The sequence below is a fragment of the Solea senegalensis genome, linkage group LG3, assembly GCF_019176455.1.
Source record: "Solea senegalensis isolate Sse05_10M linkage group LG3, IFAPA_SoseM_1, whole genome shotgun sequence".
Classification (NCBI taxonomy): domain Eukaryota; kingdom Metazoa; phylum Chordata; class Actinopteri; order Pleuronectiformes; family Soleidae; genus Solea; species Solea senegalensis.
This window is the reverse complement of record NC_058023.1, coordinates 10,441,718-10,462,973: the sequence shown is the minus strand read 5'-3', so window position 1 is coordinate 10,462,973 and position 21,256 is coordinate 10,441,718. Positions and strand designations below refer to the sequence as shown.

General features: G+C 40.8%; 4 protein-coding genes across 4 annotated transcripts; 2 read left to right on the top strand and 2 right to left on the bottom strand.

Moving 5' to 3' along the window:
* Positions 1–104: 104 nt before the first annotated feature.
* si:dkey-19b23.8 lies at positions 105–4,871 on the top strand. The gene is made up of 3 exons (XM_044022561.1): positions 105–365; positions 2,225–2,962; positions 3,134–4,871. The coding sequence occupies exons 1-3, from the start codon at positions 350–352 to the stop codon at positions 3,217–3,219; spliced, it is 840 nt and encodes a 279-aa protein (XP_043878496.1). The 5' UTR covers positions 105–349; the 3' UTR covers positions 3,220–4,871.
* A 93-nt stretch (positions 4,872–4,964) lies between these two features.
* Positions 4,965–9,987, bottom strand: si:dkey-19b23.7. Its single transcript, XM_044022559.1, has 8 exons — positions 9,809–9,987; positions 9,235–9,306; positions 9,086–9,157; positions 8,360–8,577; positions 7,265–7,328; positions 6,998–7,163; positions 6,549–6,746; positions 4,965–5,483 (listed from the first exon to the last, which is right to left on the bottom strand). The coding sequence occupies exons 1-8, from the start codon at positions 9,878–9,880 to the stop codon at positions 5,359–5,361; spliced, it is 987 nt and encodes a 328-aa protein (XP_043878494.1). The 5' UTR covers positions 9,881–9,987; the 3' UTR covers positions 4,965–5,358.
* Positions 9,988–10,308: 321 nt separating this feature from the next.
* On the bottom strand, positions 10,309–17,799 carry LOC122767225 (epididymis-specific alpha-mannosidase-like). Its single transcript, XM_044022644.1, has 19 exons — positions 17,567–17,799; positions 16,679–16,825; positions 16,335–16,440; positions 16,078–16,250; positions 15,862–15,977; positions 15,515–15,692; positions 15,063–15,261; positions 14,794–14,984; positions 14,551–14,722; positions 14,258–14,394; positions 13,848–14,125; positions 13,137–13,328; positions 12,785–13,028; positions 12,031–12,141; positions 11,761–11,953; positions 11,395–11,541; positions 11,194–11,306; positions 10,687–10,807; positions 10,309–10,591 (listed from the first exon to the last, which is right to left on the bottom strand). The coding sequence occupies exons 1-19, from the start codon at positions 17,699–17,701 to the stop codon at positions 10,485–10,487; spliced, it is 3,060 nt and encodes a 1,019-aa protein (XP_043878579.1). The 5' UTR covers positions 17,702–17,799; the 3' UTR covers positions 10,309–10,484.
* A 50-nt stretch (positions 17,800–17,849) lies between these two features.
* Positions 17,850–20,197, top strand: smim20 (small integral membrane protein 20). Its single transcript, XM_044022645.1, has 3 exons — positions 17,850–18,026; positions 18,872–18,928; positions 19,979–20,197. The coding sequence occupies exons 1-3, from the start codon at positions 17,918–17,920 to the stop codon at positions 20,020–20,022; spliced, it is 210 nt and encodes a 69-aa protein (XP_043878580.1). The 5' UTR covers positions 17,850–17,917; the 3' UTR covers positions 20,023–20,197.
* The last annotated feature ends 1,059 nt before the right edge of the window (positions 20,198–21,256 follow it).

The window sequence follows — 21,256 nt, the reverse complement described above, 5'->3', positions numbered from 1 at the left end:
TCTTGTAAATCATCACCTCCCTCCCTCCCTTCTCACTGCTCCGACGCAAATGCTCGTCCACGTGTGTGACGAGCTCGCGCCCACGCTGGTTTTAAACCCTTCTCCCACGGGCGTTACGCTTATTCACTCTCGAGTCAGACGCTCGGAGCACGAGTTTCAGCAGCTCCACATCCACTCTGCTACAGAAACTGTCTCGCGTGGTCGCAGCGCGTTTATCCGCGGTTACTTTTCCGTGACACCCGGACAGCGACGTGAATTTTCTTCTGTGTGTGAACGGCGGTCGTGTCTTCCTCTTACCTGCCCGGTGTGTTTGAAAAGATCACCTGAGTTGCACGAGGACGGCATTTTCATGAAAGTGTGCCCAGGTAAGAAGCATTTATTTTAAAAATGTAATCCTTTATTTGACTTTTCCCCCCAAAGTGCTTTGGAAAACGTTTGACAGTGTCTGAGTGTGGGAACACGCCGTACCACGTTTAGAAATATGCAATTTTTTAAAGTTATCTCACTTATTTCTGAGATTATGTGCCTAGAATCAATTGTCAGTAACCAGTAGCCTTTGGTGGATAATTTGGTTATAAAAAAAGTGTATTATTTTAGATAATGAATGCTAACCACATTGGTTCAGTCCAGTCCATTAAGGTGGTGCTTACATTCTTAATTAACCTCAAATTAATGCTGTTTTTATTTTTTTGCTAAGAGTACAGTTTTGGTCAGGAACGTAAATACTTTACCTTGACGTAAATTTGGACTGTATCAAGTGACAGGCACTATTGTACAGTAGCCAATGTCTAAAATTGGTGAAAAATATAAAAAAATATATCTTCCACTCAGTTTTCTGTCATAGTGGAGCAAACTAATCAAACATATTTACATTTAAAAAAGCTGAAATAGGACAATTCATCTTTTTATAAGATTAATAATAATTTAGAAGGCAACAATTGATGTTGCTGTACTAATGTACACATTCCATTCTCTTTGGTGATGTGACATACTCTCAGAAGCATGCCATTGTTTGAAGAAGAAATATTTAGGAGGTGGGAATGCAAAGCTGCTTCCTGCAGGAGGGGTCCCACTAACAATGGCCACCAACTTGAAACGGTTGGCGGTCCTCTCTCCAAGTCGCTCCTGAGGAGGCAGTTAGGATGTTGAAAGAATGGCCAAGAAATGAGAAAGAGGAAAAAATAATGTTGAGCACAATGGAGGAGAATATTTGCCTCTGTGAGCTTGTAGGATGGGAGACAATGGGGCCGGTGGGTGGGCAGACGTGGTTGCATAAGACTCGATCTAACAAGGTCACAGAAGTTGTCCAGTAGTTACCAGCAAGTCTGTCATGTACCTAATGTGATCACCACCATGTGTCTTCCATTTCTGTAAATATTTAGTGGATGGTGCCTGTGGTGGCCGACTATTCCACAATGACCAAATACGTCACTTAATGTCACTGATCCTACTTGGTCGCCTTTGTTTTTCCATGCTGCGGTACAAATTGTGCTGACTGCGTGCATGTTTGTTTTTGTTTTTTTATTCTCTTATCAGGGACTTGCCATGCATGAGATATCACAAAAAAAAGAATAACAATGAAGAGTGTCTTCATTCCTTAGAAATTCCTTGGTGTGTAAACAAAACATTTTCAGGATGCAGTCAACATCACGTTCACGGATGAACACACGTCAGGAAACTACGGTGGCCTTAGTATATCAGAAAAGGCATTGTTTGTGTTTGCACAGTAAGCCTCTGTGTCAAAATGCGAAATTTTTATCTGGTTCTTCACTCATACGAACAAGGATTATTAATTTTTAATCGAAATTCAGTTACTTGCTCAAAGTTGGGAGGTTCAAAATATACAGCCTAGAAGTGCAACTGAATTAATTAACCCTTGTTCCGGCAGATGACACATTTTCACATAGAATTTTTTTTTATTTTGCTATGAAAATGGTGGACATAAGGAAGATGAACTGTCTTCTTCAGCTGACATTCATAAAACATTAGCATCTGAAACGTGGGGTGTGGAAGTATTGCGGATTCTACATCATAGATGGTAAAATAACTTGTAAATACGCAGACCCACCTGTTAGCTTAGCTGTTGGCTCTTTGCATGACTATTGGTAGGAATAATAATGTCTTCATAGTCCTAAATGTTACTCAGTGGACATGTAAGCATCTGTTAATTATTCCAGTGTCTTTCAAAATGGATTCACTAACATCAGCGTTTCTCTCATTGCAGATAAAGACAGTGAATGCAGCTACACTCCATTTAGAAGGAAGGCGTATCACTGGGAGAAGCTCTGTCTGAAGAGGACTGGCTCAACAATAGGCGTTCACGCCTCAGCTAAAATTTCCACCAAAACCAGCGTGAAACGCACCATGTCTCTCAGCACTTTCCAGCTCGTGCAGACCCTTAAGAACTCACCGGCTGCATTCCGTCGCCGATTTCGCCGTGACCGCACGGAGTCTCTGTCCCATGGCGACCCTCTCTTCAAAGTCCACTACCTGGGCACGGAGAAAATATTCTCCCTGGACAGAGAACAGGCCCAGGACGCTATTAGCCACATGCTGGACGGTATTGCTAATGGGAAGAAGCTGAGCAAAGACCACGCCCTGGTGGTGCGTCCGCGATACGTCGAGGTCAAAGAGCTGAGCACGGGGCGGCAGCTCACAAAGACTTACCTTCAGGACATTGCGTACTGCGCCGCGGATCCCAACCGGCCCAACGTCTTCCTGTACATCTGCAAGCATCACGGGAAGCAGCTGCAGTGTCGGGTGTTCTGGTGCAGCCGGGCGGAGCGGGCGCGGGACATGAAGGCGTGTTTGGCTCATTCCTTCCAGCGGGCGCTGAATGACTGGCAGCAGGATGACTCGGCCACGCTGCCACCTGGCGAGGCAAAGGGGAAACGTGTGGAGGAGTCGTCCAACTCTCCTATCAACACCAAGAGCTCAACCCTGCCCGCAAGTCTGGGAAAAGGTGAGACGACATATGACTTATGTAATGAACACTAAGTCCTGAAGGAGGCAGAAGTAAATGAATAGCCTCAGAGGGTGTTTTAGAGTCAACGTCCACAAACTATTGTACTTATAATTAATATTTAAACACCAGCTTTACTGAATTGGTGTCTTTTTTTTATTTTATTTTCAGTCAGCTGGAAGAAGAGAGGCTCCATGTCTCACAGCCCCGTGAGGACCATCACCAGACGAGGATCTACGTCTGACAGCTGGAACTGAACGTCCGTCTTTAACTCGGCAAACATGAGACCACATTAATCTAATAACAACCTCAAAGGTGACAGCACTGACGGAAGGGGAAAGCCATTTCAAGACTGAAAGAGGGACAAAGGGGAATCAAATGGGTGGTGGGAAAGTCCGTATTGGGACGTGTACCCTTACTGTATGAAACCAGTGAGGAGATGTTGCTATAATCAGCGAGTGTGAGGACTTGAAGGTTTGTGACGCAGCAAAGTGGACTTGCATGCGAGTGTGGCGTCCAGTGTAGCACAAGATGCTGTTGACGGCTTCCTTTTGTTTACATGTCAACAGTAATCTGAGGACTTGAGTGGCTGCGAGGCATTTGAGGACCAGACTGATTTAAGTCGTTTATGTATGGTTGGCTTGTTTGTCTTTTTAAGAAGTCCATACTTGATGCTGAAGCCACTGAAGGTGTTTGTTCTGTTGGAAAGAGAACGTTGAACCATTCATGGTGCTGGCTGTCGGCCAAATGAACCACAGGCCAAACTGGAAAAAGACGACAAGGAGGGTCCTGATGTTTCTGAAGTTATTTTTTTAATTTAATTTATGTTTGTGGCAGATTATGACTTTTAAACTTTCTTATATATTTCTTCTTATTTGGGTGGACCTGATTACATTGTGTTGAGGCCAAGCTACAGATAAGAAATGCTGGCATGTCCTTTGCAAATCTGATGCACACAAGTAGTTACTTTCTAAGCACTTTCCATATTTCTAGCTGTAGAATTTAACACCTGAACACATCAGTTCTATTCCAACTCATGAAAATCACAGGTGCTTTGCATTTTCAGAGGCCATTTTTGTGTATGTGATGTACGACAGGCTCAGCTCCTGTAATTATAAACAATAGACCTTTACTAAACTTGCTGACATAACAAATTCCTCCCCACCTGCATTTCTGCAACATCCTGCAAAAGCAGATCATGGCTGTCCTGCAGAGATACATTATTTACATTCATGAGGGGGACAAAACACTCTGCTTTGAGTTGCGAGTTTGTATCCGAAACACTGGAAACACTGTGTTCCCATGTGGAGCCTCCGTGAGGAATGCGTCACCGTGCACCTGCATTCCAATCGAGGGAAATCTGACCTGGGGAATCTTCTTAAAGGAGCCCCAAATTCCTCTCCATGTCCATCCATGACTTTGCATTTGGGGCAGCCTCATTAGCCGATGCTACAATGTGCTTTCAGCTCTTGACTTGTTCCCATTACCAAAGCCATAAAAGGTGCTCTCACTAGCTTTAAGTCCATTTAAAGTGACGTGTGGAGTTACTGATCTGTGCTGTACTGCATAACGTGTGTGCATGATGGCGATTTATGTCTCCAGTTTACAAATGAGAGACCTGAGAACGGGTGGCCAAGGCTACCGTCCTCCTATTTTATGTTTTCTAAACCAAAACTAAGCTGCAAGTGTTGCCATTTTTTAACTGATGTGCCTCTTGGGTTTTCTTCGGTTCATTTTACTACTTTGCATTCTTGCTGCATCTTTTTTTTTTTTTTTGGCACAACTTCCTCTCAGAAGCAAACGTTTTAAGTGCCTGATTAAGATGTATTTTATCAGTGTACTGTTTCGTCATTGTACATATTGAATTAAGTATGTATTTTATGAATATTAAAACTTTTTATACAAGGTTTGTCTTATTCTCATGCTTTCAAGATGACCCATTTAACCAGGATTAACCTGTGCAACTTTGACCCTGGAAAAAAATGTTTCCACAAATAAACACTCGGGTTTATGATATTATATTTGGCCTGATGAAAACAGAATTCCTGCATTTGTTTGCGTGGAAGGAAGTGATTGAGATTGAAGGGTTCTGGGGGTGATGGGGGAGAACATTCACTGAGCTCCAGGTATTTTTAGTCCCAGGCATGTGAGTCAATTCCCAGATGTATTTTTTTTTTTACATTTTCACATTTCCATCATCTGAGCCATGTGACTAAAACCTTTATACTATGTAGATACAACTCAGTGCACAAAATACGAAGTCTCTCACGAGAGAAAGTCGCGTAAACACTCATGAGGGAGAATTATAGTCAATAAAACAGAATTCTGTTGGAATTCCCGTAAGCATTTTTTCAAAAACGGTTAATAAAAGCACAGTGGGGATCACAGCTTTATGGTCACTCATCTCCAGATGAGTCCTGCACCTCTGCACCGCAGCTCGGCCTCAGCGTGTCTCTGTGTCGCTGCAGCTCGAGCAGGGAGTGAACGTGGAGACGCCTCAGAGGCTTCACCTCCTCGACCACTGAGGGGAGAAAAAACATGAAATCCCTTATTTTATTTATTTAAGTAGGGACATTGCACAAGTACATACTGTATTGTACAAGATCACAGGTTGTGTTAAAGTTAAGTTAAAAACACCATCCTTGTGTTTTTGCATATACAACCAATAAGTAACTTTGGAAAAATGCTGACATCATAGCCCCACCTCTCACCTCTTTGTTTATTTTTTTTGGGTGTATATCTGTGGCAGTGTAGCCTTAAGGGTCATTTGTTGTGTGTAGGACGACATTTCTTGAAAAGATGGTGTGTTTACGGAAAACGTTTTTCAAAAAGAAAAATGTTTAGGCAATGTTCTGTTTCCATGTGGACACGGCCTTTAAGCAGAGGGGGAAAGTAGTGATTACTCGCATTACATTTACTTGCATTATTGTAATTGAGTAGGTTTTGTGCTTTTTAAAGTCATTTTTAAAATGTGTAATTTTACTTTTAAGTACTGTACTTTTCTACGTTTGAAATCCCATCCATTACTGATTAAAAAAATGTCGGCTTGAATTACAGCTTCCACACTTCTTGGAAGACTTTGGTCAAGAGCTTCTTTGGATGGGTTGGGGTATAGCTGGAGCAACCACAAATGGCTAGATGGCAATCGGGATCTAATCGTCTATTATTAATGACGTTATAGAGGTGGAAGATACTTGGTGGAAGACCAAATACCTTTTTCCATATAGTGTATCTGCAGTTCACTTAACAGGCTTCAAACTTGGCAGGTGACTTAGTAAGGGCACCAGTGTGTGCAGTGCCAAAGAGAATGGGAATCCTGCACTAATCATTACATACACTATTTATACATTTATATGGTAACATAAACATGTTAAAGATGGTTGCAGTTGTGATTGTTCAGATGAACCTCAACTTGTTTAAAAGTGTACAGTATAAGGTTGTGTGGCTGAGCATGATTAAGTGTAGCTAAACAGCACCACCTGCTGGCTAATAATAACATAAAATGAGTGCGTTTACAATCTAGGGATGTGCTGTTGTATGAAAATACTGACAGCACCTTGTGATTTATCTGAGCTTGGAGTCAAACCTTTGTCGTAGTGCAGCTCGTCCTGGTTCCCGTACACCACAAACATCTCCAGGAAGTTGAGGAGAGCACCTGTGACGAGGAATCGCTCAGGGAGGGGAAGACTTTTGATGTAACGCATGTCCAGGGCAAAGGGGTTTGAAGGAGAAGGGATAGTGCACAGACACACCAGCTCGCTCACAATGTCCCACACTCGAATACCTGTAGATGATAAAGGACACAAAATCGTTTTTTTTCATTCTTCTAAATCATTAGCAGAAATTCTGCAGAATATACAGGAGTACGTTTCAAACGCAAAGCATGTGGAGGATTTGTTTTTCCATGATCCTAATCCCAAACTCAAGCCACGACATCTGTGTCTGATTTAGCTCATGGAAAATGGTGTAATTATTGAATCAGTGCAGTGAAACAATAACTTTCTCCTGTTTGGATTCCTCACATTGTTTCCATACCTCGTGTCTGCCAGTCAGCGATGGACTTGAGTTTCATGGGCGTGTCCTTGACCATTGAGTTGGTGCCTCCGATGTTGACCAGGCGCTCGTGATTGGAGCGTATCCAGGCGTGGGGCCGTCCGTATTTGACGTAGCCGGCCAGTAGAAAGAGAGTGCAGTTCACCTCCTGTGCAGTGGAGGTTGTGAGACGGAGAGAGAAAATCATTGTTGACCTTTGAGCTGCTTTAAGTGCTGTACACAAACATCAAGGCAGACTGAGGCACTTACAGGTACTGCTATCTCTCGTTCACTGGGAGACGCAGGCAGGAGATGATCCTCACTGCTAGAGCCCCTACAGATTTAGAAAGAGGTCAAACAGTAACACGCATACACGTAAATTAAGTCTTTGGAAACCTTATCACTAAGAATTGCCTTCAGATGATTTAAAAGCAGTGACAGGGATGAAAACATGCAGTGTGAGTGTCAGTGTTTTTTTCCCATAACTTTCAGTCATTTGATGCACCAAATGAAACGGACAGTTGTCCAAAGCAAGACTTGGTTTTAGTGGATGTGTTGTGTGATACAGTGAGTGTGAAGACACTGGGCGCAGTAGCTGGCTTAGATATAGGTTGCTGCCATGTGATTGGCTGTTTATATATGTGTTAACAAAAAGGTGAACAGGTAAACCTAATGAAGTGGCTGGGGATTGTATATACTGTTATATATTTGGTATGTGTATGTAAGGACTGAGGGCTAGGTGCTGGTCTAAATTTCTCTCATTTCTTTTTCCCATTGTTCATAATTATTGCCATTAATGTCAGATAATCAAAGATGGCTTTTTGCTTCTGAGTGAAAGTTGAAGCAACCAATTAATTGTACTTTAAAAGCAGATGACAAACTGTCCACTATAGTTGGACATGGACAGATTTTGCGGGTTAAATTTGAAATTTGAACAGTATAAAACATATTTAGAATAACATCTGTGTCTCAATGTACATGCATTTTTCCAACTCTTTCCTCTCTGGTGAGAAAGACATTGATTCACCAGCTTCCTGTAACAGCGTGAGTGAAATTACCGTAATAACCACACATTGGCAAATGTTATCATGGTGGAAACATAAAGGTCTAATGTGTAAGAAATAGTGACATCTAATGGTGCAACTGCAGATTGTAATAAATGGAGGAAAACTACGGTGGCCTTCACATAACAGAAAGGGTATTCACTTAAACACTTACACTTCATTATGTTAAAACAACCTTAGCCTATCTCTTTAATATTTGTTAGATGTTGATGCACCAACATATATCAATCAAGATGCTACTTCCTGACGCTGTAAGCACATTAACATACATGTTTTATAAACACACACACATATCAGTCACCTGTCGTTCTGTGGCTGCGTGTTCTTGGTGCGTGTTTGCGACAGAGGGTCTCGTGGAGCCGGAGCTTCTCCGGGCAGAGGGGAGCTGCAGCGACTGTCCAGACTGGGCTCGCTGCTGCTCGGGGAGATGTCGCTGCTGTTACAGATGCTGCTGGAGGAGCAGCAGGAGGACGAGGAGGACGAGGCTCTGGACACCACAAAGCCCGGGGAACGCCAACCCTGCAGGAGAGGTGGCATTTACTGTCACCTCAGTCAAGTGCAGTTTTGGGGGAAACACTAGTAGCACAGGTGTAGTGTACATACAATGCATGTGCTATAATAAATATATGACACAAGTATTACGTAAATACAGTACATTCTGTATTTATTCATATTAATGGGCCTTTTTCAACAGCAGCCAGCTTCATCACATCCTAGCTCTTGCACTTTTGAGTTGCATTGCCTTGTATGAACTTAGGAGCAGTCGGCTGCACATATCAGGGAATCAAACCCCTTCTGTGTGACAGGTGGTGATATAAACCACTATACCACGGAGGACTGTTCAGTTCACGACCACTTCATGAACTGTGAACGTTGGCTCTGTTCGGGTCAGTGTGACAGTGAACCTGCATTCACCAAGTGTGGAAGCTAAATGGAACTCAGCCATCATTAATTTGATTATTCAGACCTGGGATCTTTCTACTGTGGCCAGCTGTCAAAATAAGCCCGTTTTGTTTCAGAAACTGACCAGATCTTCGTTGACGACCGTGAGCAGCAGCTCCTCTTTCCCCCTGAGCCACGGCTGGAAGTATTTAAAACCCTGGAAGAGAATTATTTGATTAAATAGCTTTCCACACTGTGAATTTAACATAGTTTGCATAGTTTGTGTGTTTAAACCTGTAAAGATCCAAGCAAGGCCAGGTCGTTCAGGAAGTGCTGCAGCCTCCTCTTCTGCTCCCTCTCCTTTTTCTATTCAAACGCACACACACACACCATACTCTGATTAAGCAATAATCAGATTAAGGCATGATTCTAGTCAAGCTATGTACACATGTTGACATCTCAATCAGATTATACTATCCTGTTGGAGAGATTGCAGGTTGAGGTGGGCATAACCAGCTTATGCTCTGTATGGATTATTCTGTTCATAACTGAATCACATTTGTATTAAAAACAAGTGGGATTATTGGTATTCATGTAAACTCTGGAATATGTCTGTCTTCATTGTTAAATAACAACCCACCCCAACATGCCCCTCCCAGTCTAGTATCCTAGCAACACAGGCAACGCCTCCTTACAGCATCCTGCGTCCTCTATCAACAACAAAGACTCGATATTGACTGCACATAAATGAAAGGAGGCAGATACAGAGACAGTAGAGTCAGTGCAGCATGATTTAACACACGCTGGTGTGTTTCATGCACGCTATTAAAACACGCACGGAGAAATTAGCACACACACACTCACTCACACTGCTGTTGCTGCTGTTGCTCATCTTGATCTTGAACATCAGACTCGTATCTCGTTCCTCGCTGGTGATCATGCCGAACTAAAACCCCATCACCTGCTGCTGTTTACATCTGTGGTTCAGTGCTGCGGTGTTTAACTGATGATGCTGTTGTTAGACTCCTGGTGTTCAGTTCATGGAAGTGTGAGGCCCCCTAGTGGTCTGGGGATGGTACCTCTCACTGGAAGTACAATATCATGGGATTTTTTTTCTTCTCTGTATATTCTGTATTCTGTATTCACGTTTATATGGAAGAGTATTAGTGAAATAAAACAGCCTGAATACTAAGATTAAAGTCAGAATTCTGAGATTAAAATTTAAAAACATTTTTTACATGTGACCCTAACACTCTTTTTAGTTTTTAGCAACAAGTAGGAAACTGATTCGAAGACTCTTAATTTTGAATTCATGGATGAATGCAAATTTATTTTTTGTTTAATCCAGAGTGAAGACAGACATTTAAATAAGACAAAAATAATCACTTTATTCATCAGCTGTGACTCAAAATGGGCGTGTTCACATCTCATCGGTGCCCCCTTACTAATCATGTGCAAAAAATAGCAGCAAGTAACAGTGCAGCAAAGAATCAAATCTTTAAAAAGCACAAAAGTGTGAAGATCTTCACAGAAGACGGTGCAGCCTAAAAGTCTTTGTCTGTGTTGAAGTGAATGAAGAAGGTCCTGATCTCTTTGGGTGAAATGGTGACAGTGAAAGCTTCTTCTCCGCGACTCCAAAACTCTTTATTCTCTAAAAGAAAGAAATGATGATATGTAAAAAAGGCATATTTGTAAAAACAAACAATGAAATGCAGTGAATGACAGTGACTGAACTCCATGTCTTACTTGTTGTTTCTGGGTTATCGACAGTCTTCCACTTCCACCTCTGCAGACTGGCGACATCCCAGGTTCCTGTGAGAGAACGCTCCTCCACCACTTTGACTTCACCTATGGCCTGCAGAACTTCCTGCTCATACAGGTAAAAAATGAATTTGTAAGTAAGTTTATAATAAGTATATTGAATTAATTAATTAGTTAATAATAAGTTTTAGATTTCTTGAATAATTTTATACAAATAACAGTTTTAAGGCTCTGAAAACCACTCCCCAATTAATGCCTGAAAATGAGCTCTTAAATTATAAAATAAACCCTTAAAAACATACTTAATAAATAAGACAAAAACAGGAAATACACATTTATAAAAATTAATATAAATCCCAGGTACACTGTTTTAAATTGAGAGTAATACCTCATTATAAAACATTTTAAGGAGAGACAAAACGTACAGTTAAATGATACGTTAACACTGGTATGATAGATGTGTAGAGCTGAAGTTGCATTCTTTATGAATACCTTTAAGTTTATGGTGACTGGCGTTGAAAGCTCAGGATCTCCTCCCTCCTCAAACAGATGCATGATTCTTAGCAGAACCCGATCAAAGTCTGGTTCTGAGTGCAGATCTTCACCTAAGTGAGCGTCAAACAAAAATCTCATACAGTACAATCCTTCAGCGTAGGGACAAACAGTCTGATTTCCAGTGTTTTTGCATCTGACCTGAGTGTACGTGACCGAGGTGAATGTCATGACTGGAGCTGTAGTTCCAACCGGGGACGCTGAGGCTGAGCAGGTGGAGGTTCGGTGGCAGAACCACCGACTGCACAGGAAAACCTCCTCTGGACTCTTTGTCCTGCCAGGGCTTCTCTAAATGAAAAAAACACAATGGTGAGATAATCATAAATAATGAAAGAAGTAGGGACTAGTATGAGGTCCAGTTTGTAACAATTAGTTTGTATAATAAGTGTATAATGTCTGTAAAATAAAATGGAGGCTGCCATTCTGAAACACTACCTGATCTGTGCCAGAAACCCATTTTGTTCCACACGTCAGTTTTTAAATGTCATTATGAAACTGAGCACTCACGGGGTTGGTCTATGGGCATGACGACAGGTCTGTGCTGCAGCTCTACCGCCTCCCTCTGGTAGAGCTTGGAAGTGGTATTACCGGAGCCCAGCATCATCCACAGTGTGGGCCTGACCACTGAGCTGTCGTTGAGGGTCAGGTTGTAGCCGAGGTTCCAGGGCAAGTTGTTCCAAAGTCGCCGATGCAGCATGACCTGTGAGGCGTGAAGATAAAAGATGTTCCTGCGTGCGCAGACACTAGTGATTGTGTGCTTTCCTAGTGTTTTTGTACCTCTAGTTGTCCACTGGCCTGGCTGGACACGCCATGTGCTCTGTCGCTGACCAGCACCAGTCTGCTGAGGTCGTCCTCAATGTACGCCATCCGAACCATGGGGAAGTAGTTCTGCAAAATTCATGTGAAGATGTCAATCAAATTTCTTGTTGAGTTAATAGAAAATAAAGCAATGTCCAATGGTATTGTTATGTTAGATCATGAAGAAGTAAATGGGCTTCAAATGTCTGTAATTAGTGGAGTTCTTGTATGATTTCAGTGGCTCTGGACCAGTTGCTTATTGCCCTAGCACCAGCAATTCTAGAACTGCCTTTCCCAAATTTAAAAATGTCCCATTTTAAATCCAAAACAATCATCTGCAGCCCACTAAAACCTTAATTTATAATTATTATTTATTTCATAACCAGGCAGAAAATAACATTTGGACTATGGATCAGGCTTCAGCACCTAGACTGTGGGGTGACAGGAAGAAAGTTAGTAAATATAAGCATTAGTCTTAAGTTTTGCTTAATTTAAGAGCGTTCTTTTTTTTCATAAACATCAAAAATAATAAAAAGATAATTAAAATAAAAAAAAAACCACACACACACACTGTATTTTTGTGTCTGTAAAACACTGTGCAAGAAGTAGGTTCTAACCAATTTGTAAATGGAACATAACATGAATTACTGTACATTTAAAGACATAAGGGTAAATTATAGAATTATAGTCATGGCATTTCAACAATCAGTCTAGAATCAGGCTAAGCACTTACTCTGGCTAAAGTGTTATTAATGAACTTCCTGTATGGCCTCTTCATCATCTGGTAGCCATTGTCATCTGTGAACAGGGTTCTGTTGTTGTTCAGAGCAGTAGTGGTCCTGAGGACGACCTCGGTGTTGAGAGGAAGGGGCCCCAGCGAATAAGTCTGCTCCAGTCTGTGACAGCGAGGTCTGGTCCCGAAACATTCTGGCACTCGGGTGGTGATCGAGTAAGCGTAGTCCTTATCGCTTTCATCTCTGGAAGACGTTACATTTATTAAAGTAAGCGTGAATGTCACATTTAGGTCTAAAAAAAAAGAAGAAGAAGAAACCCAAACAGCAAAACATACATTTCCTGTTACTGACCTGTAGAAGTACTGTCTGATCTCAGATACAATCTTTCCTGGGACAATCTCCATTTCCACAGCCTGGTAGGCCCGTACAGCAGATCCGTTAGTGCTGAAGATGTAATTATCAGAGATGGGCCCCACTTTTACGTCTCCATTAGCGTGATACTCCCAGAAATCCTGAGTCACCCTCACTCTCCTTTTCTCCTCACTAGGAAGATCGACAAAGAGGTCAGAGAAAAGCTTTTGAACAGCCACAAAAAAGTGTGACGTACGTGACAAATAGTTACCAATAGTTACTAATATTAATTTACATTTTTGTAAAAAAAAGGTTTTTTAATGATTACTTTATGTAATTTGAAATTGTAATGTAAGTTGTTTTTTGTAATGTTAGAAACATGTTTCTTTAGAAGATATGAAATGTAAATAGCATAGTTTGTAACATTAAAACATAGATTAAAATCGTTATAGCATCATATGTTCTAATACTAATAACATGATTTTGTAGCATTTTATTTTTTACTAATATAAGTCATGTACAACATTCTTCTTTAAAAAATATATATTAAAGCATATTTAAATATTTAAATTTACATTAGAATTATAGCAACGATATTGTGAATTGCAACAATGTTGTCAGGACAGGAAATGATCTCATGACTAGTGACACAGATGTTTAAATCTTTGCAAAACCATGATACATTATTACAATCAGGAATGAGAGTCTTACAGATAGGTGATGCTGTGCAGTAGATTTGTATCCTGGTCAAACATGAGCTTGTAACATTCACTCAGAACCGGGAGAAGCCTCCTCCCTGTTTTGGCCCAGTCCTGGACACGGACTCTGTCAAACAGGACACCTTTAGCGCTGTACGTCCGGCCGCATCTGGACCTCCCAGAGCAAGACTTGTCTGAGAGCTTAATCAGGTATTTCCTCTGCTGAAGGCCTCCCAGCTCCACCACGACTAAAAGGTCATAAGTCACATTGGACTGCGCTGATCTCTGGATCTGCAACAGAGGAAGAGATTTGCCACTTTGTTAGGTACACTGGATGCCTAATAAAGTGCAGTGAGTGGCACCCAGCCCCACACCCAGTCATGTGTCCTTTTTTTAAAAAAAGAAAAGAAAATATAATACTACCTGTGCAGACACGGGCCGCCCATCTTCATCAAAGACGGCTGCGTTCATAAAGGTGACTGTGACGTTGATGATGGTGGTGATGTTCCACGCTAAAGGGTTGTACACGATGACATGCTGCTCCAGAGTGTGATGAACACCTGGCATAATGAGAAAACTCTTTACACTTGATGCTAATGTCACAATTTTGGTTCAAAGCATACATTTAATTCTGTACACAAACAGACATAACAGACCACATTTATTTTTGTTTTAGAGGGAGCACTGCCCTAATATTAGCATGTTTAAGGAAGCACCTTTCCTGTGGTAGTGGCTCGTGAGGAGGCTAGGGACGACGATGTTGTGAGGCAGCAGAATCAGAGCAGCAAAAAGTTCCTCCACTCCCATCATGGCCTGCGTGAGATGCTGCAGGTACATATCTGCTACTTTGGGAGACTCGGTGCCGGTGATACCGTCATGGTGCTGCACCTGGAATGATTTTGTGGTTCAGATGTTATGTAAATTTGTCCATGTGTGGTAAAACATGTTCGACAGTTTACCTCGGAGACAGCCCAGCGAAGTGCTCTCAGTTTGGTCAGGGCCCAGTCTGGAGCTACAGGTCCGTCAGGGAAGCTGATTCTATACCGGGTGAAGAGCGTCTCGGCTGCGTGCAGCAGCGAACTCGCTTGTCGTGCCACTCCTTTCAAAACATTTCTGGAGGCGTAAAATCCCGTCCATGCCTGGTACGGTTCTGGGAAAGAAAACACGTTACATTATTTAATAAGAACAGGTGATGATTCATTTTAGAGTTTAGGAAACAGGTTCTCACCAGTGGAATATGGCAGGAAATCTTCACTCCCCCTCACCTCCCACACAAGATCTGATTGGTAGATGGTTTGGAAGTATTCACTGAGAGTGGAATATTGAACTGTCACCCCAAACTCGTTGCTGTTCTGGTTGATGTACTTCATTAAAGGGTCCATGTTGTTGAATTGTACAGAGGAGTTGTAGAACTGTTTGTCACAGCCCTAAAACACAAGGAGCACAAAAACTTTTAAGGTCATTTATTTTTCTAAACATATGTGCAGCTTTAAAAACGGTAGCGTGTGTAACTTGTAAATATGAACAAATGTCTTTTCAAAGCATCAAAAACAACATAAATATTGAAAAAGTACCTCCCACATTACTTCCTGTACTTTTAGACCTTTACCTGGAGATGTCCATGTAAAAAAATAAATAAATAAACAACTAGACAGTGATCCCTGATTTTTGTTTACTCACCCATGGCCAGAGCACATGATTGGTCCTAAACCAGGCTGCCCTCTTCTTAATGTTGTCCACCATGGTCTGGGCGTAGGCGTGTACTGTCTCCTTAGTGACAGGTAGACTCATGTTGGGGTAGACTCCATCTTTTGGAGGGTTTGGGAACAAGGCAATGCCGTTCCAGTAGAAACCAGAGCTGCAGTTCAATGACAGTAAATTAAACTCAGTAAGTTATGTACCTCAGTAACCAGCTTAATGCAGTCTTAAAATATCTGTTACCCATTATCTTAATACATTTTTACTCATTTATACACTGCCTGTAAGAGCCTCTTGTGCTGGCAGACACAAACACTGACATGCTGTACCTGTTTGAGAATGGCAGGTATGATGGAGTGCAATAACTAAATTGGTCCATGATGTGGGTGAAGATTTGCTGCTTCTCTTTTAGAGAGGGGGAGCCTTTCCATACAAACTGTAGACTCTGTCCAAAAAAGTACAGCAAAAAACAAAAAACATGCAATGACTATTTACTACCAAGTCAAGCTAAGATGTTTAATTCCAAAAGTGGCAACAACTAATACCTGTTTCTTCTGCATAGTGTCTTTCAGGTCATAGTCTATGCGTGAGATGAGGTGGGCGTTGAATCCTGCGAGGGCAAACAGGACTGGAGTAGTGGCAGAGGCTCCGAAAGGATCCACATGCCAGGAGAACTGAGGCCGTACCCCAAACGTCTCGTAGAGGAAACCATGTCCCTCTGAAACAGCAGGTAGATTCTGGTTTACTACTTCCAGTTGTCACGGCAACTGCAGGTTTTACAGAGGCAGGAAATTAGTAGTACCTGTCATTTGCAGTATCTCATCCTCCAGATCAGTTACAGCCTCGTCGTGCATCACCTGCCCCCCGATGATAAACTCAAGTCGACCTTCCTTCACAAGTTGTCGCACCTGAATCAAACCATGACATTAATTATGTACTGAGCAAAGTAGACCCTACTGATTTTTAAACTTAAACAGCCATCAGAACAACCCTATCTATAAAAATGGGGACCAAAATCTTGGCGTCTGCTGATTTGATTTCAACTTTATTATTTCTTACTTGCAACACAGACGTATCTAGGGACCTTCCTGAATTTGTGCATTATTTTATGTCAGTTCAGAGAAGTGATTCCTCACACATCCTTACTTGTCTCTTGTGAGAGTTTGTGGCGACAGTGTCCCACCACAGTCGAAAAAACTCCTGCTCCACCGAGATGAACCTGCGGTCTTTAGCCTTCGACAGCTCCTCAGTCACACTGCTGTACACATTGGCTGCATAGGCGTGCATACTCTCCTATAGGAAATACATATTTAAACTTATATTTATACAAAAGTACACACATTTAAGGTAAGTTGTACTTTTGTTGGTCCAACCTGAGCTGCAACTACATGTCGATTAATAACAGACAACCACATCGACTTCTGTAACTTCAGCTCCTTGAATGTGAATACGTTACGGTTTCATTCTTCTTCTATGACAGTAAACTGAATAGCTTTGGTTTTGGGATACACTGAAACATTTCTCACCATTTTCGAACCTTTTATGAACCTAACGAGGAGTTAATTCATCGAAAAATAATCAACAGATTCATCAATGATTGAATAATCATTTGTTGCAGCCTTATCCTCCATAGGGGTAATTCAAATTGACACAGCAACACAAAGGGTAGGAGCAAAATGTAATTACAGATAAATAAGAGTATGTCCTGTAGTATCCTCTCATTATACTATACTACTAGTAATACTTTTTTTAGTACTTGCATAGGCTATTAAATGTCAATATTAGTCATCTACCCAAAGCAGAAGGACATTAACACTTAATACAAATGTTTATTATATTATATCTTTATCTTACTTATTCTATAATGGAAAATACCAATACAAACCCTGAGTTTTTATGTCAGCTGTGGAAAATATGTTTCATGATTAGACAAAGTATAATACAGTATAAAGTATGTGTAGGAGATGAACTACAATTAATAAAGGACAATATATATTAGAAAAAGGGAAAGAAAAGACACAGACATAAACCCACCTGAACAGTGTACACCCATCCCACATCCATATGACTGTGAGGAATTACAAATGTCTGAATAGGTTTGTCTTCGCCTGAAACTCCATGTGAATAATAGCAACAACAAACAAACACACTAACGGTTAATAATATCATTGTATTAGCGTGTAAAGCTAAAGAATGACTGGAAGCTTTAAAAAATCCTCTTCCTTGTTATTGTTGTGCTGTGGCACGTGACTTCGCTCTCTACGGAAGGCCAGAATGGACCATATTGGTTGATAAAAAGCGCTGGTGGTGACCTTTACGCCGGAAACAATTGCTGTAAGCGCTTAGAGGAGAGAGTGCTCATGCTCATGCTCATGTAACACAAACATGTCGAGAAATGTGAAAATAGCGTTAATTTTCGGGGGTTTTGTGACGGCGGTGGCTGCTGCGTTTTATCCCATATTTTACTATCCACTCACACATAAAGAGGAATACAGTAAGTCTTCTGTTTACACTGTCCAGACTAATGTCATGTAAATGTCAATGCGCATGAATATTGTTTTAGCATCGTGCTAATCCTACTCAGTGTTGCATTCAAATTCTCCAAATAAACTAAGATAGCCTTTGTAGCTAGCAGGAAGCGTTTGTAGTTCACGAACCTCAGAGTCGTGTTTTTTTTTTAAGTTAATTTAACTCTCTTGTTGTGTTAATTCCCTCACTTGTGAGAAAAGTTTGTTTACATCGTTTACTAAATGTGTCACCTCTATCATTTCTATCTGCTCACAGAGGTTTCCCTTTTTACAAAATTTTAAATGTTTACATTAATGTATTCTTTAAAAACCTAGTATTACAAGCTATTAACTTTACTTCTGTATGACTATTTCGATTCATGCGGCCAAAGAATAACACATTTTGGCCATGGACTGCCCTGAAGACCAGCGTCAGCCACAGAAAATCTCATTATTCTCTAGTTTTGAGGTCTAAAATAAAAATAATGCTTATAGAAAATGTTTATTTTTTTGCTAAATGTGGTTTAAAATAAAAGTGTTATCTACTCAGTGAGATTACTTTTTCACTTTCTTTTTCGCACATAAATATGCAGCTAAACCAACCGAGACAAAGAACAATGCCAGGAAAATACATAGCTAATTCTGAGCTTATATCTACCCAATTTACGTCAGCACAGATGGAAAGCTATAGATGGGATTTATAGTGTTGTGTGTTTTTGGCAATACGAACAAAAGAGAACAATGAATAGACTGATAAAAATCTTGTTTATGACGTTGTTTTTGACCACAAACATTTTCTATCACATGTTTTGTGCCGGTGTCTCTTCTTCAGGAGAAGTCCAGAAGAAAAACCGTGCAGGAATCAACCAGGCAGATGTTCAACCTGTGGGTAAGAGCAGACCACTGATTTGAACAGAAGCAGTTTATTAACGGTATATTTATTTATAATGTCTTAGTGTACATTTCAAATAGGCAGAATGGTCTGGAATAACATTACAGATGCTTGGTGGTTGCGTTTTTCTTACTTTTATTCCAGTTTTGAAATTGATTCGAATCTTTTGGACTTTCTGAATGACTAGTATTAATTAAAATACTGATATCTGTTGCATGTGTATATCTTGTACAGTATACTGGCTCCCTGTATTTGTGCTTTCTTTCTTTTTCTTACTTTGGTCTAATGCCGTTCTTAAAAACATTTGTTGCCAGTTTTACTTACTGAGTAAGTAATGAAAATCACTGTTTATATTAGGGCTGCAAAAACCAATGGATTATTATTGATTACTTAATTAATCATCAACTATTTTAATAATAAAAACAAGCTCTCTGATCATTTCTGGTGACTTGTACCATGTAAGAAAACTATATTCATGACTTTTACTGTAAAGTATGTCCTTTTTTATTTTCTATGCTGCTTCTATGCTTACACAATTACACAATTGTAATTACATATTACCCTCCACGATAAAGCAAGGAAATACATGAATGGAAATTAATAGGAATCACAGCATGTATGTGGAGTCCTTTTATGTGGTTTGGCATCAACAATGGTCATGTGATATTTTATCTCGCGTTAAAACATTCACAAAAAGTATCTGCACACCAGCTGTTGCTCTCAAAAAACGTTTTAGTACCAACCAGGTGCAACTTTGGACCCATGCCCTTCCTCAGACAAAGAGAAAAGCAGCAAAGATACATTGCACATGCACAGAGTCACATGAACGGTCTTAGGACCAAAAATGTCACATGGTTGGTCATAGTTTATTTGGCAGCAACATCTGGTGTGTGTGTGTGTACGCTATTTGCCATTTTATCAATCCTGCCCAATGTTCAGTGTTTATTTAATTTAGATGTACACTTACCGTGCAGGTCAATACAGTGTAATTTCTTAAACTTTACTCTTTTCTTATTGGCTCTATTTCTGGGTTTTTTACACCTGCAGGTGTGCAGATCTGGTCTGATCCTTTCAAACCTGGGAGCAAATGAAGAGCAGTGACAGGCTGACCTTTACTTATTCTAGACACTGATTCTGTTTATGAAGATTGCATTCTTTCTTTGTGTGTGTCTGTGTGTGTTGGAATGATGTCCAGAATGTTTAAATGAACACTGAATAATTCTTTCTTATTCTTATTCAATAAATAAAATGTTAAGCTCAAACAAATATCTAAAAATGTATTATCTTTTGTTAAACTGAGTAATATATTGTGTTAAGGGATGGTGAAAATGACCCTAAAAGTAAAATTTACCTATGTTATTTGTCCACAAGGGGGCACCCCATGCATGGCTGTTAATACAAAAGGCATTGAACTGTGTGAGTTGTTTGTGCATCTTAGTTATTTTGGAAAAACTCCTCAAATCCAAAAGCCTTGCTGTGGTATGCAGCCTGTAGGAAATTATAATAAAATACCATGGTTTGTTTACCCTCCCCATTCACAAGAATCCGTTTTGATGTTTTATTTTGATTTAGTTGATGCAAGAGTAATAAAAACGGCTCAGCAGATGAGGGACACTGTCCAGTAATGTGCAGGATCATCTTCTAAAATGGAAACAGTAGAGTTATTCCAGGACACGTCACTCCGCATTATCATTTGCCCGTCACAAACAAAGGGTTTAACCAAAGTTTTTAAATGGCATGTGACTCTTGCTGTGTTTTGCCCATAGGCTGAAAGGATGGAGCAGAGCTTCATGGTCGTCTTGTTCAAACTCCTGCTCAATGTGATCCAGACTCCCTTTACGAGTCCACGGCTGCTGTAAAAGCAGAGAATTCCAAAACTATCATTTTTTTCCCTCTGTACTTTTGTGGTTTCCTGACACTGACCAGCATCCCCTTTCAGACTTTGGTCCATCAAAGTCCTTTTGGAGAAAAGATGGATTAAGAAAGGGCCAAAGCATGTGTTTATGGCCCTTCAGAGATGGTGCATTTTTTTAAAGTTGCCCTTAAATCTTTCACGTCCTCGATGTAGCCTGTATTTAAGGACTTTTAGGACCATTTGTGAGGCCCACTGCCAGCAAAACCGACTGCATGGGCCAGCAACGGCCACTCTACTTCTCAACCCCCCAATCAACAAGCACCATTGTTTATGAGAGGTTGTTATTGTTGGGCCATAGTCAGTTACAAGAGAAAACTCAAGAGCCCGGCTGCGCTGAGGCGTCCAAAGTAAAGAGAGCAAGGGGTGAGGGGGTGGTTAAGGAAAAACGAAAAGCAGAAATTCCTCTCATT

Excerpts from the sequence above, each read along its gene's own strand:
- si:dkey-19b23.8 (XM_044022561.1), top strand. Across the intron at positions 2,963-3,133 it reads GCCCGCAAGTCTGGGAAAAG|TCAGCTGGAAGAAGAGAGGC; the intron begins GTGAGACGACAT and ends TTTTATTTTCAG.
- si:dkey-19b23.7 (XM_044022559.1), bottom strand. The coding sequence starts at position 9,880 with ATGATCACCAGCGAGGAACGAGATACGAGTCTGATGTTCAAGATCAAG. Across the intron at positions 9,307-9,808 it reads GCAACAGCAGCAACAGCAGT|AAAAAGGAGAGGGAGCAGAA; the intron begins GTGAGTGAGTGT and ends GCGTTTGAATAG. Across the intron at positions 8,578-9,085 it reads CGGTCGTCAACGAAGATCTG|GGTTGGCGTTCCCCGGGCTT; the intron begins GTCAGTTTCTGA and ends CCTCTCCTGCAG.
- smim20 (XM_044022645.1), top strand. The coding sequence starts at position 17,918 with ATGTCGAGAAATGTGAAAATAGCGTTAATTTTCGGGGGTTTTGTGACG. Across the intron at positions 18,027-18,871 it reads CACACATAAAGAGGAATACA|GAGAAGTCCAGAAGAAAAAC; the intron begins GTAAGTCTTCTG and ends TCTCTTCTTCAG. Across the intron at positions 18,929-19,978 it reads GGCAGATGTTCAACCTGTGG|GTGTGCAGATCTGGTCTGAT; the intron begins GTAAGAGCAGAC and ends TTACACCTGCAG.
- LOC122767225 (XM_044022644.1), bottom strand. The coding sequence starts at position 17,701 with ATGATATTATTAACCGTTAGTGTGTTTGTTTGTTGTTGCTATTATTCA. Across the intron at positions 14,723-14,793 it reads TTCGCTGGGCTGTCTCCGAG|GTGCAGCACCATGACGGTAT; the intron begins GTAAACTGTCGA and ends AAATCATTCCAG. Across the intron at positions 14,126-14,257 it reads GGCGGCCCGTGTCTGCACAG|ATCCAGAGATCAGCGCAGTC; the intron begins GTAGTATTATAT and ends CCTCTGTTGCAG.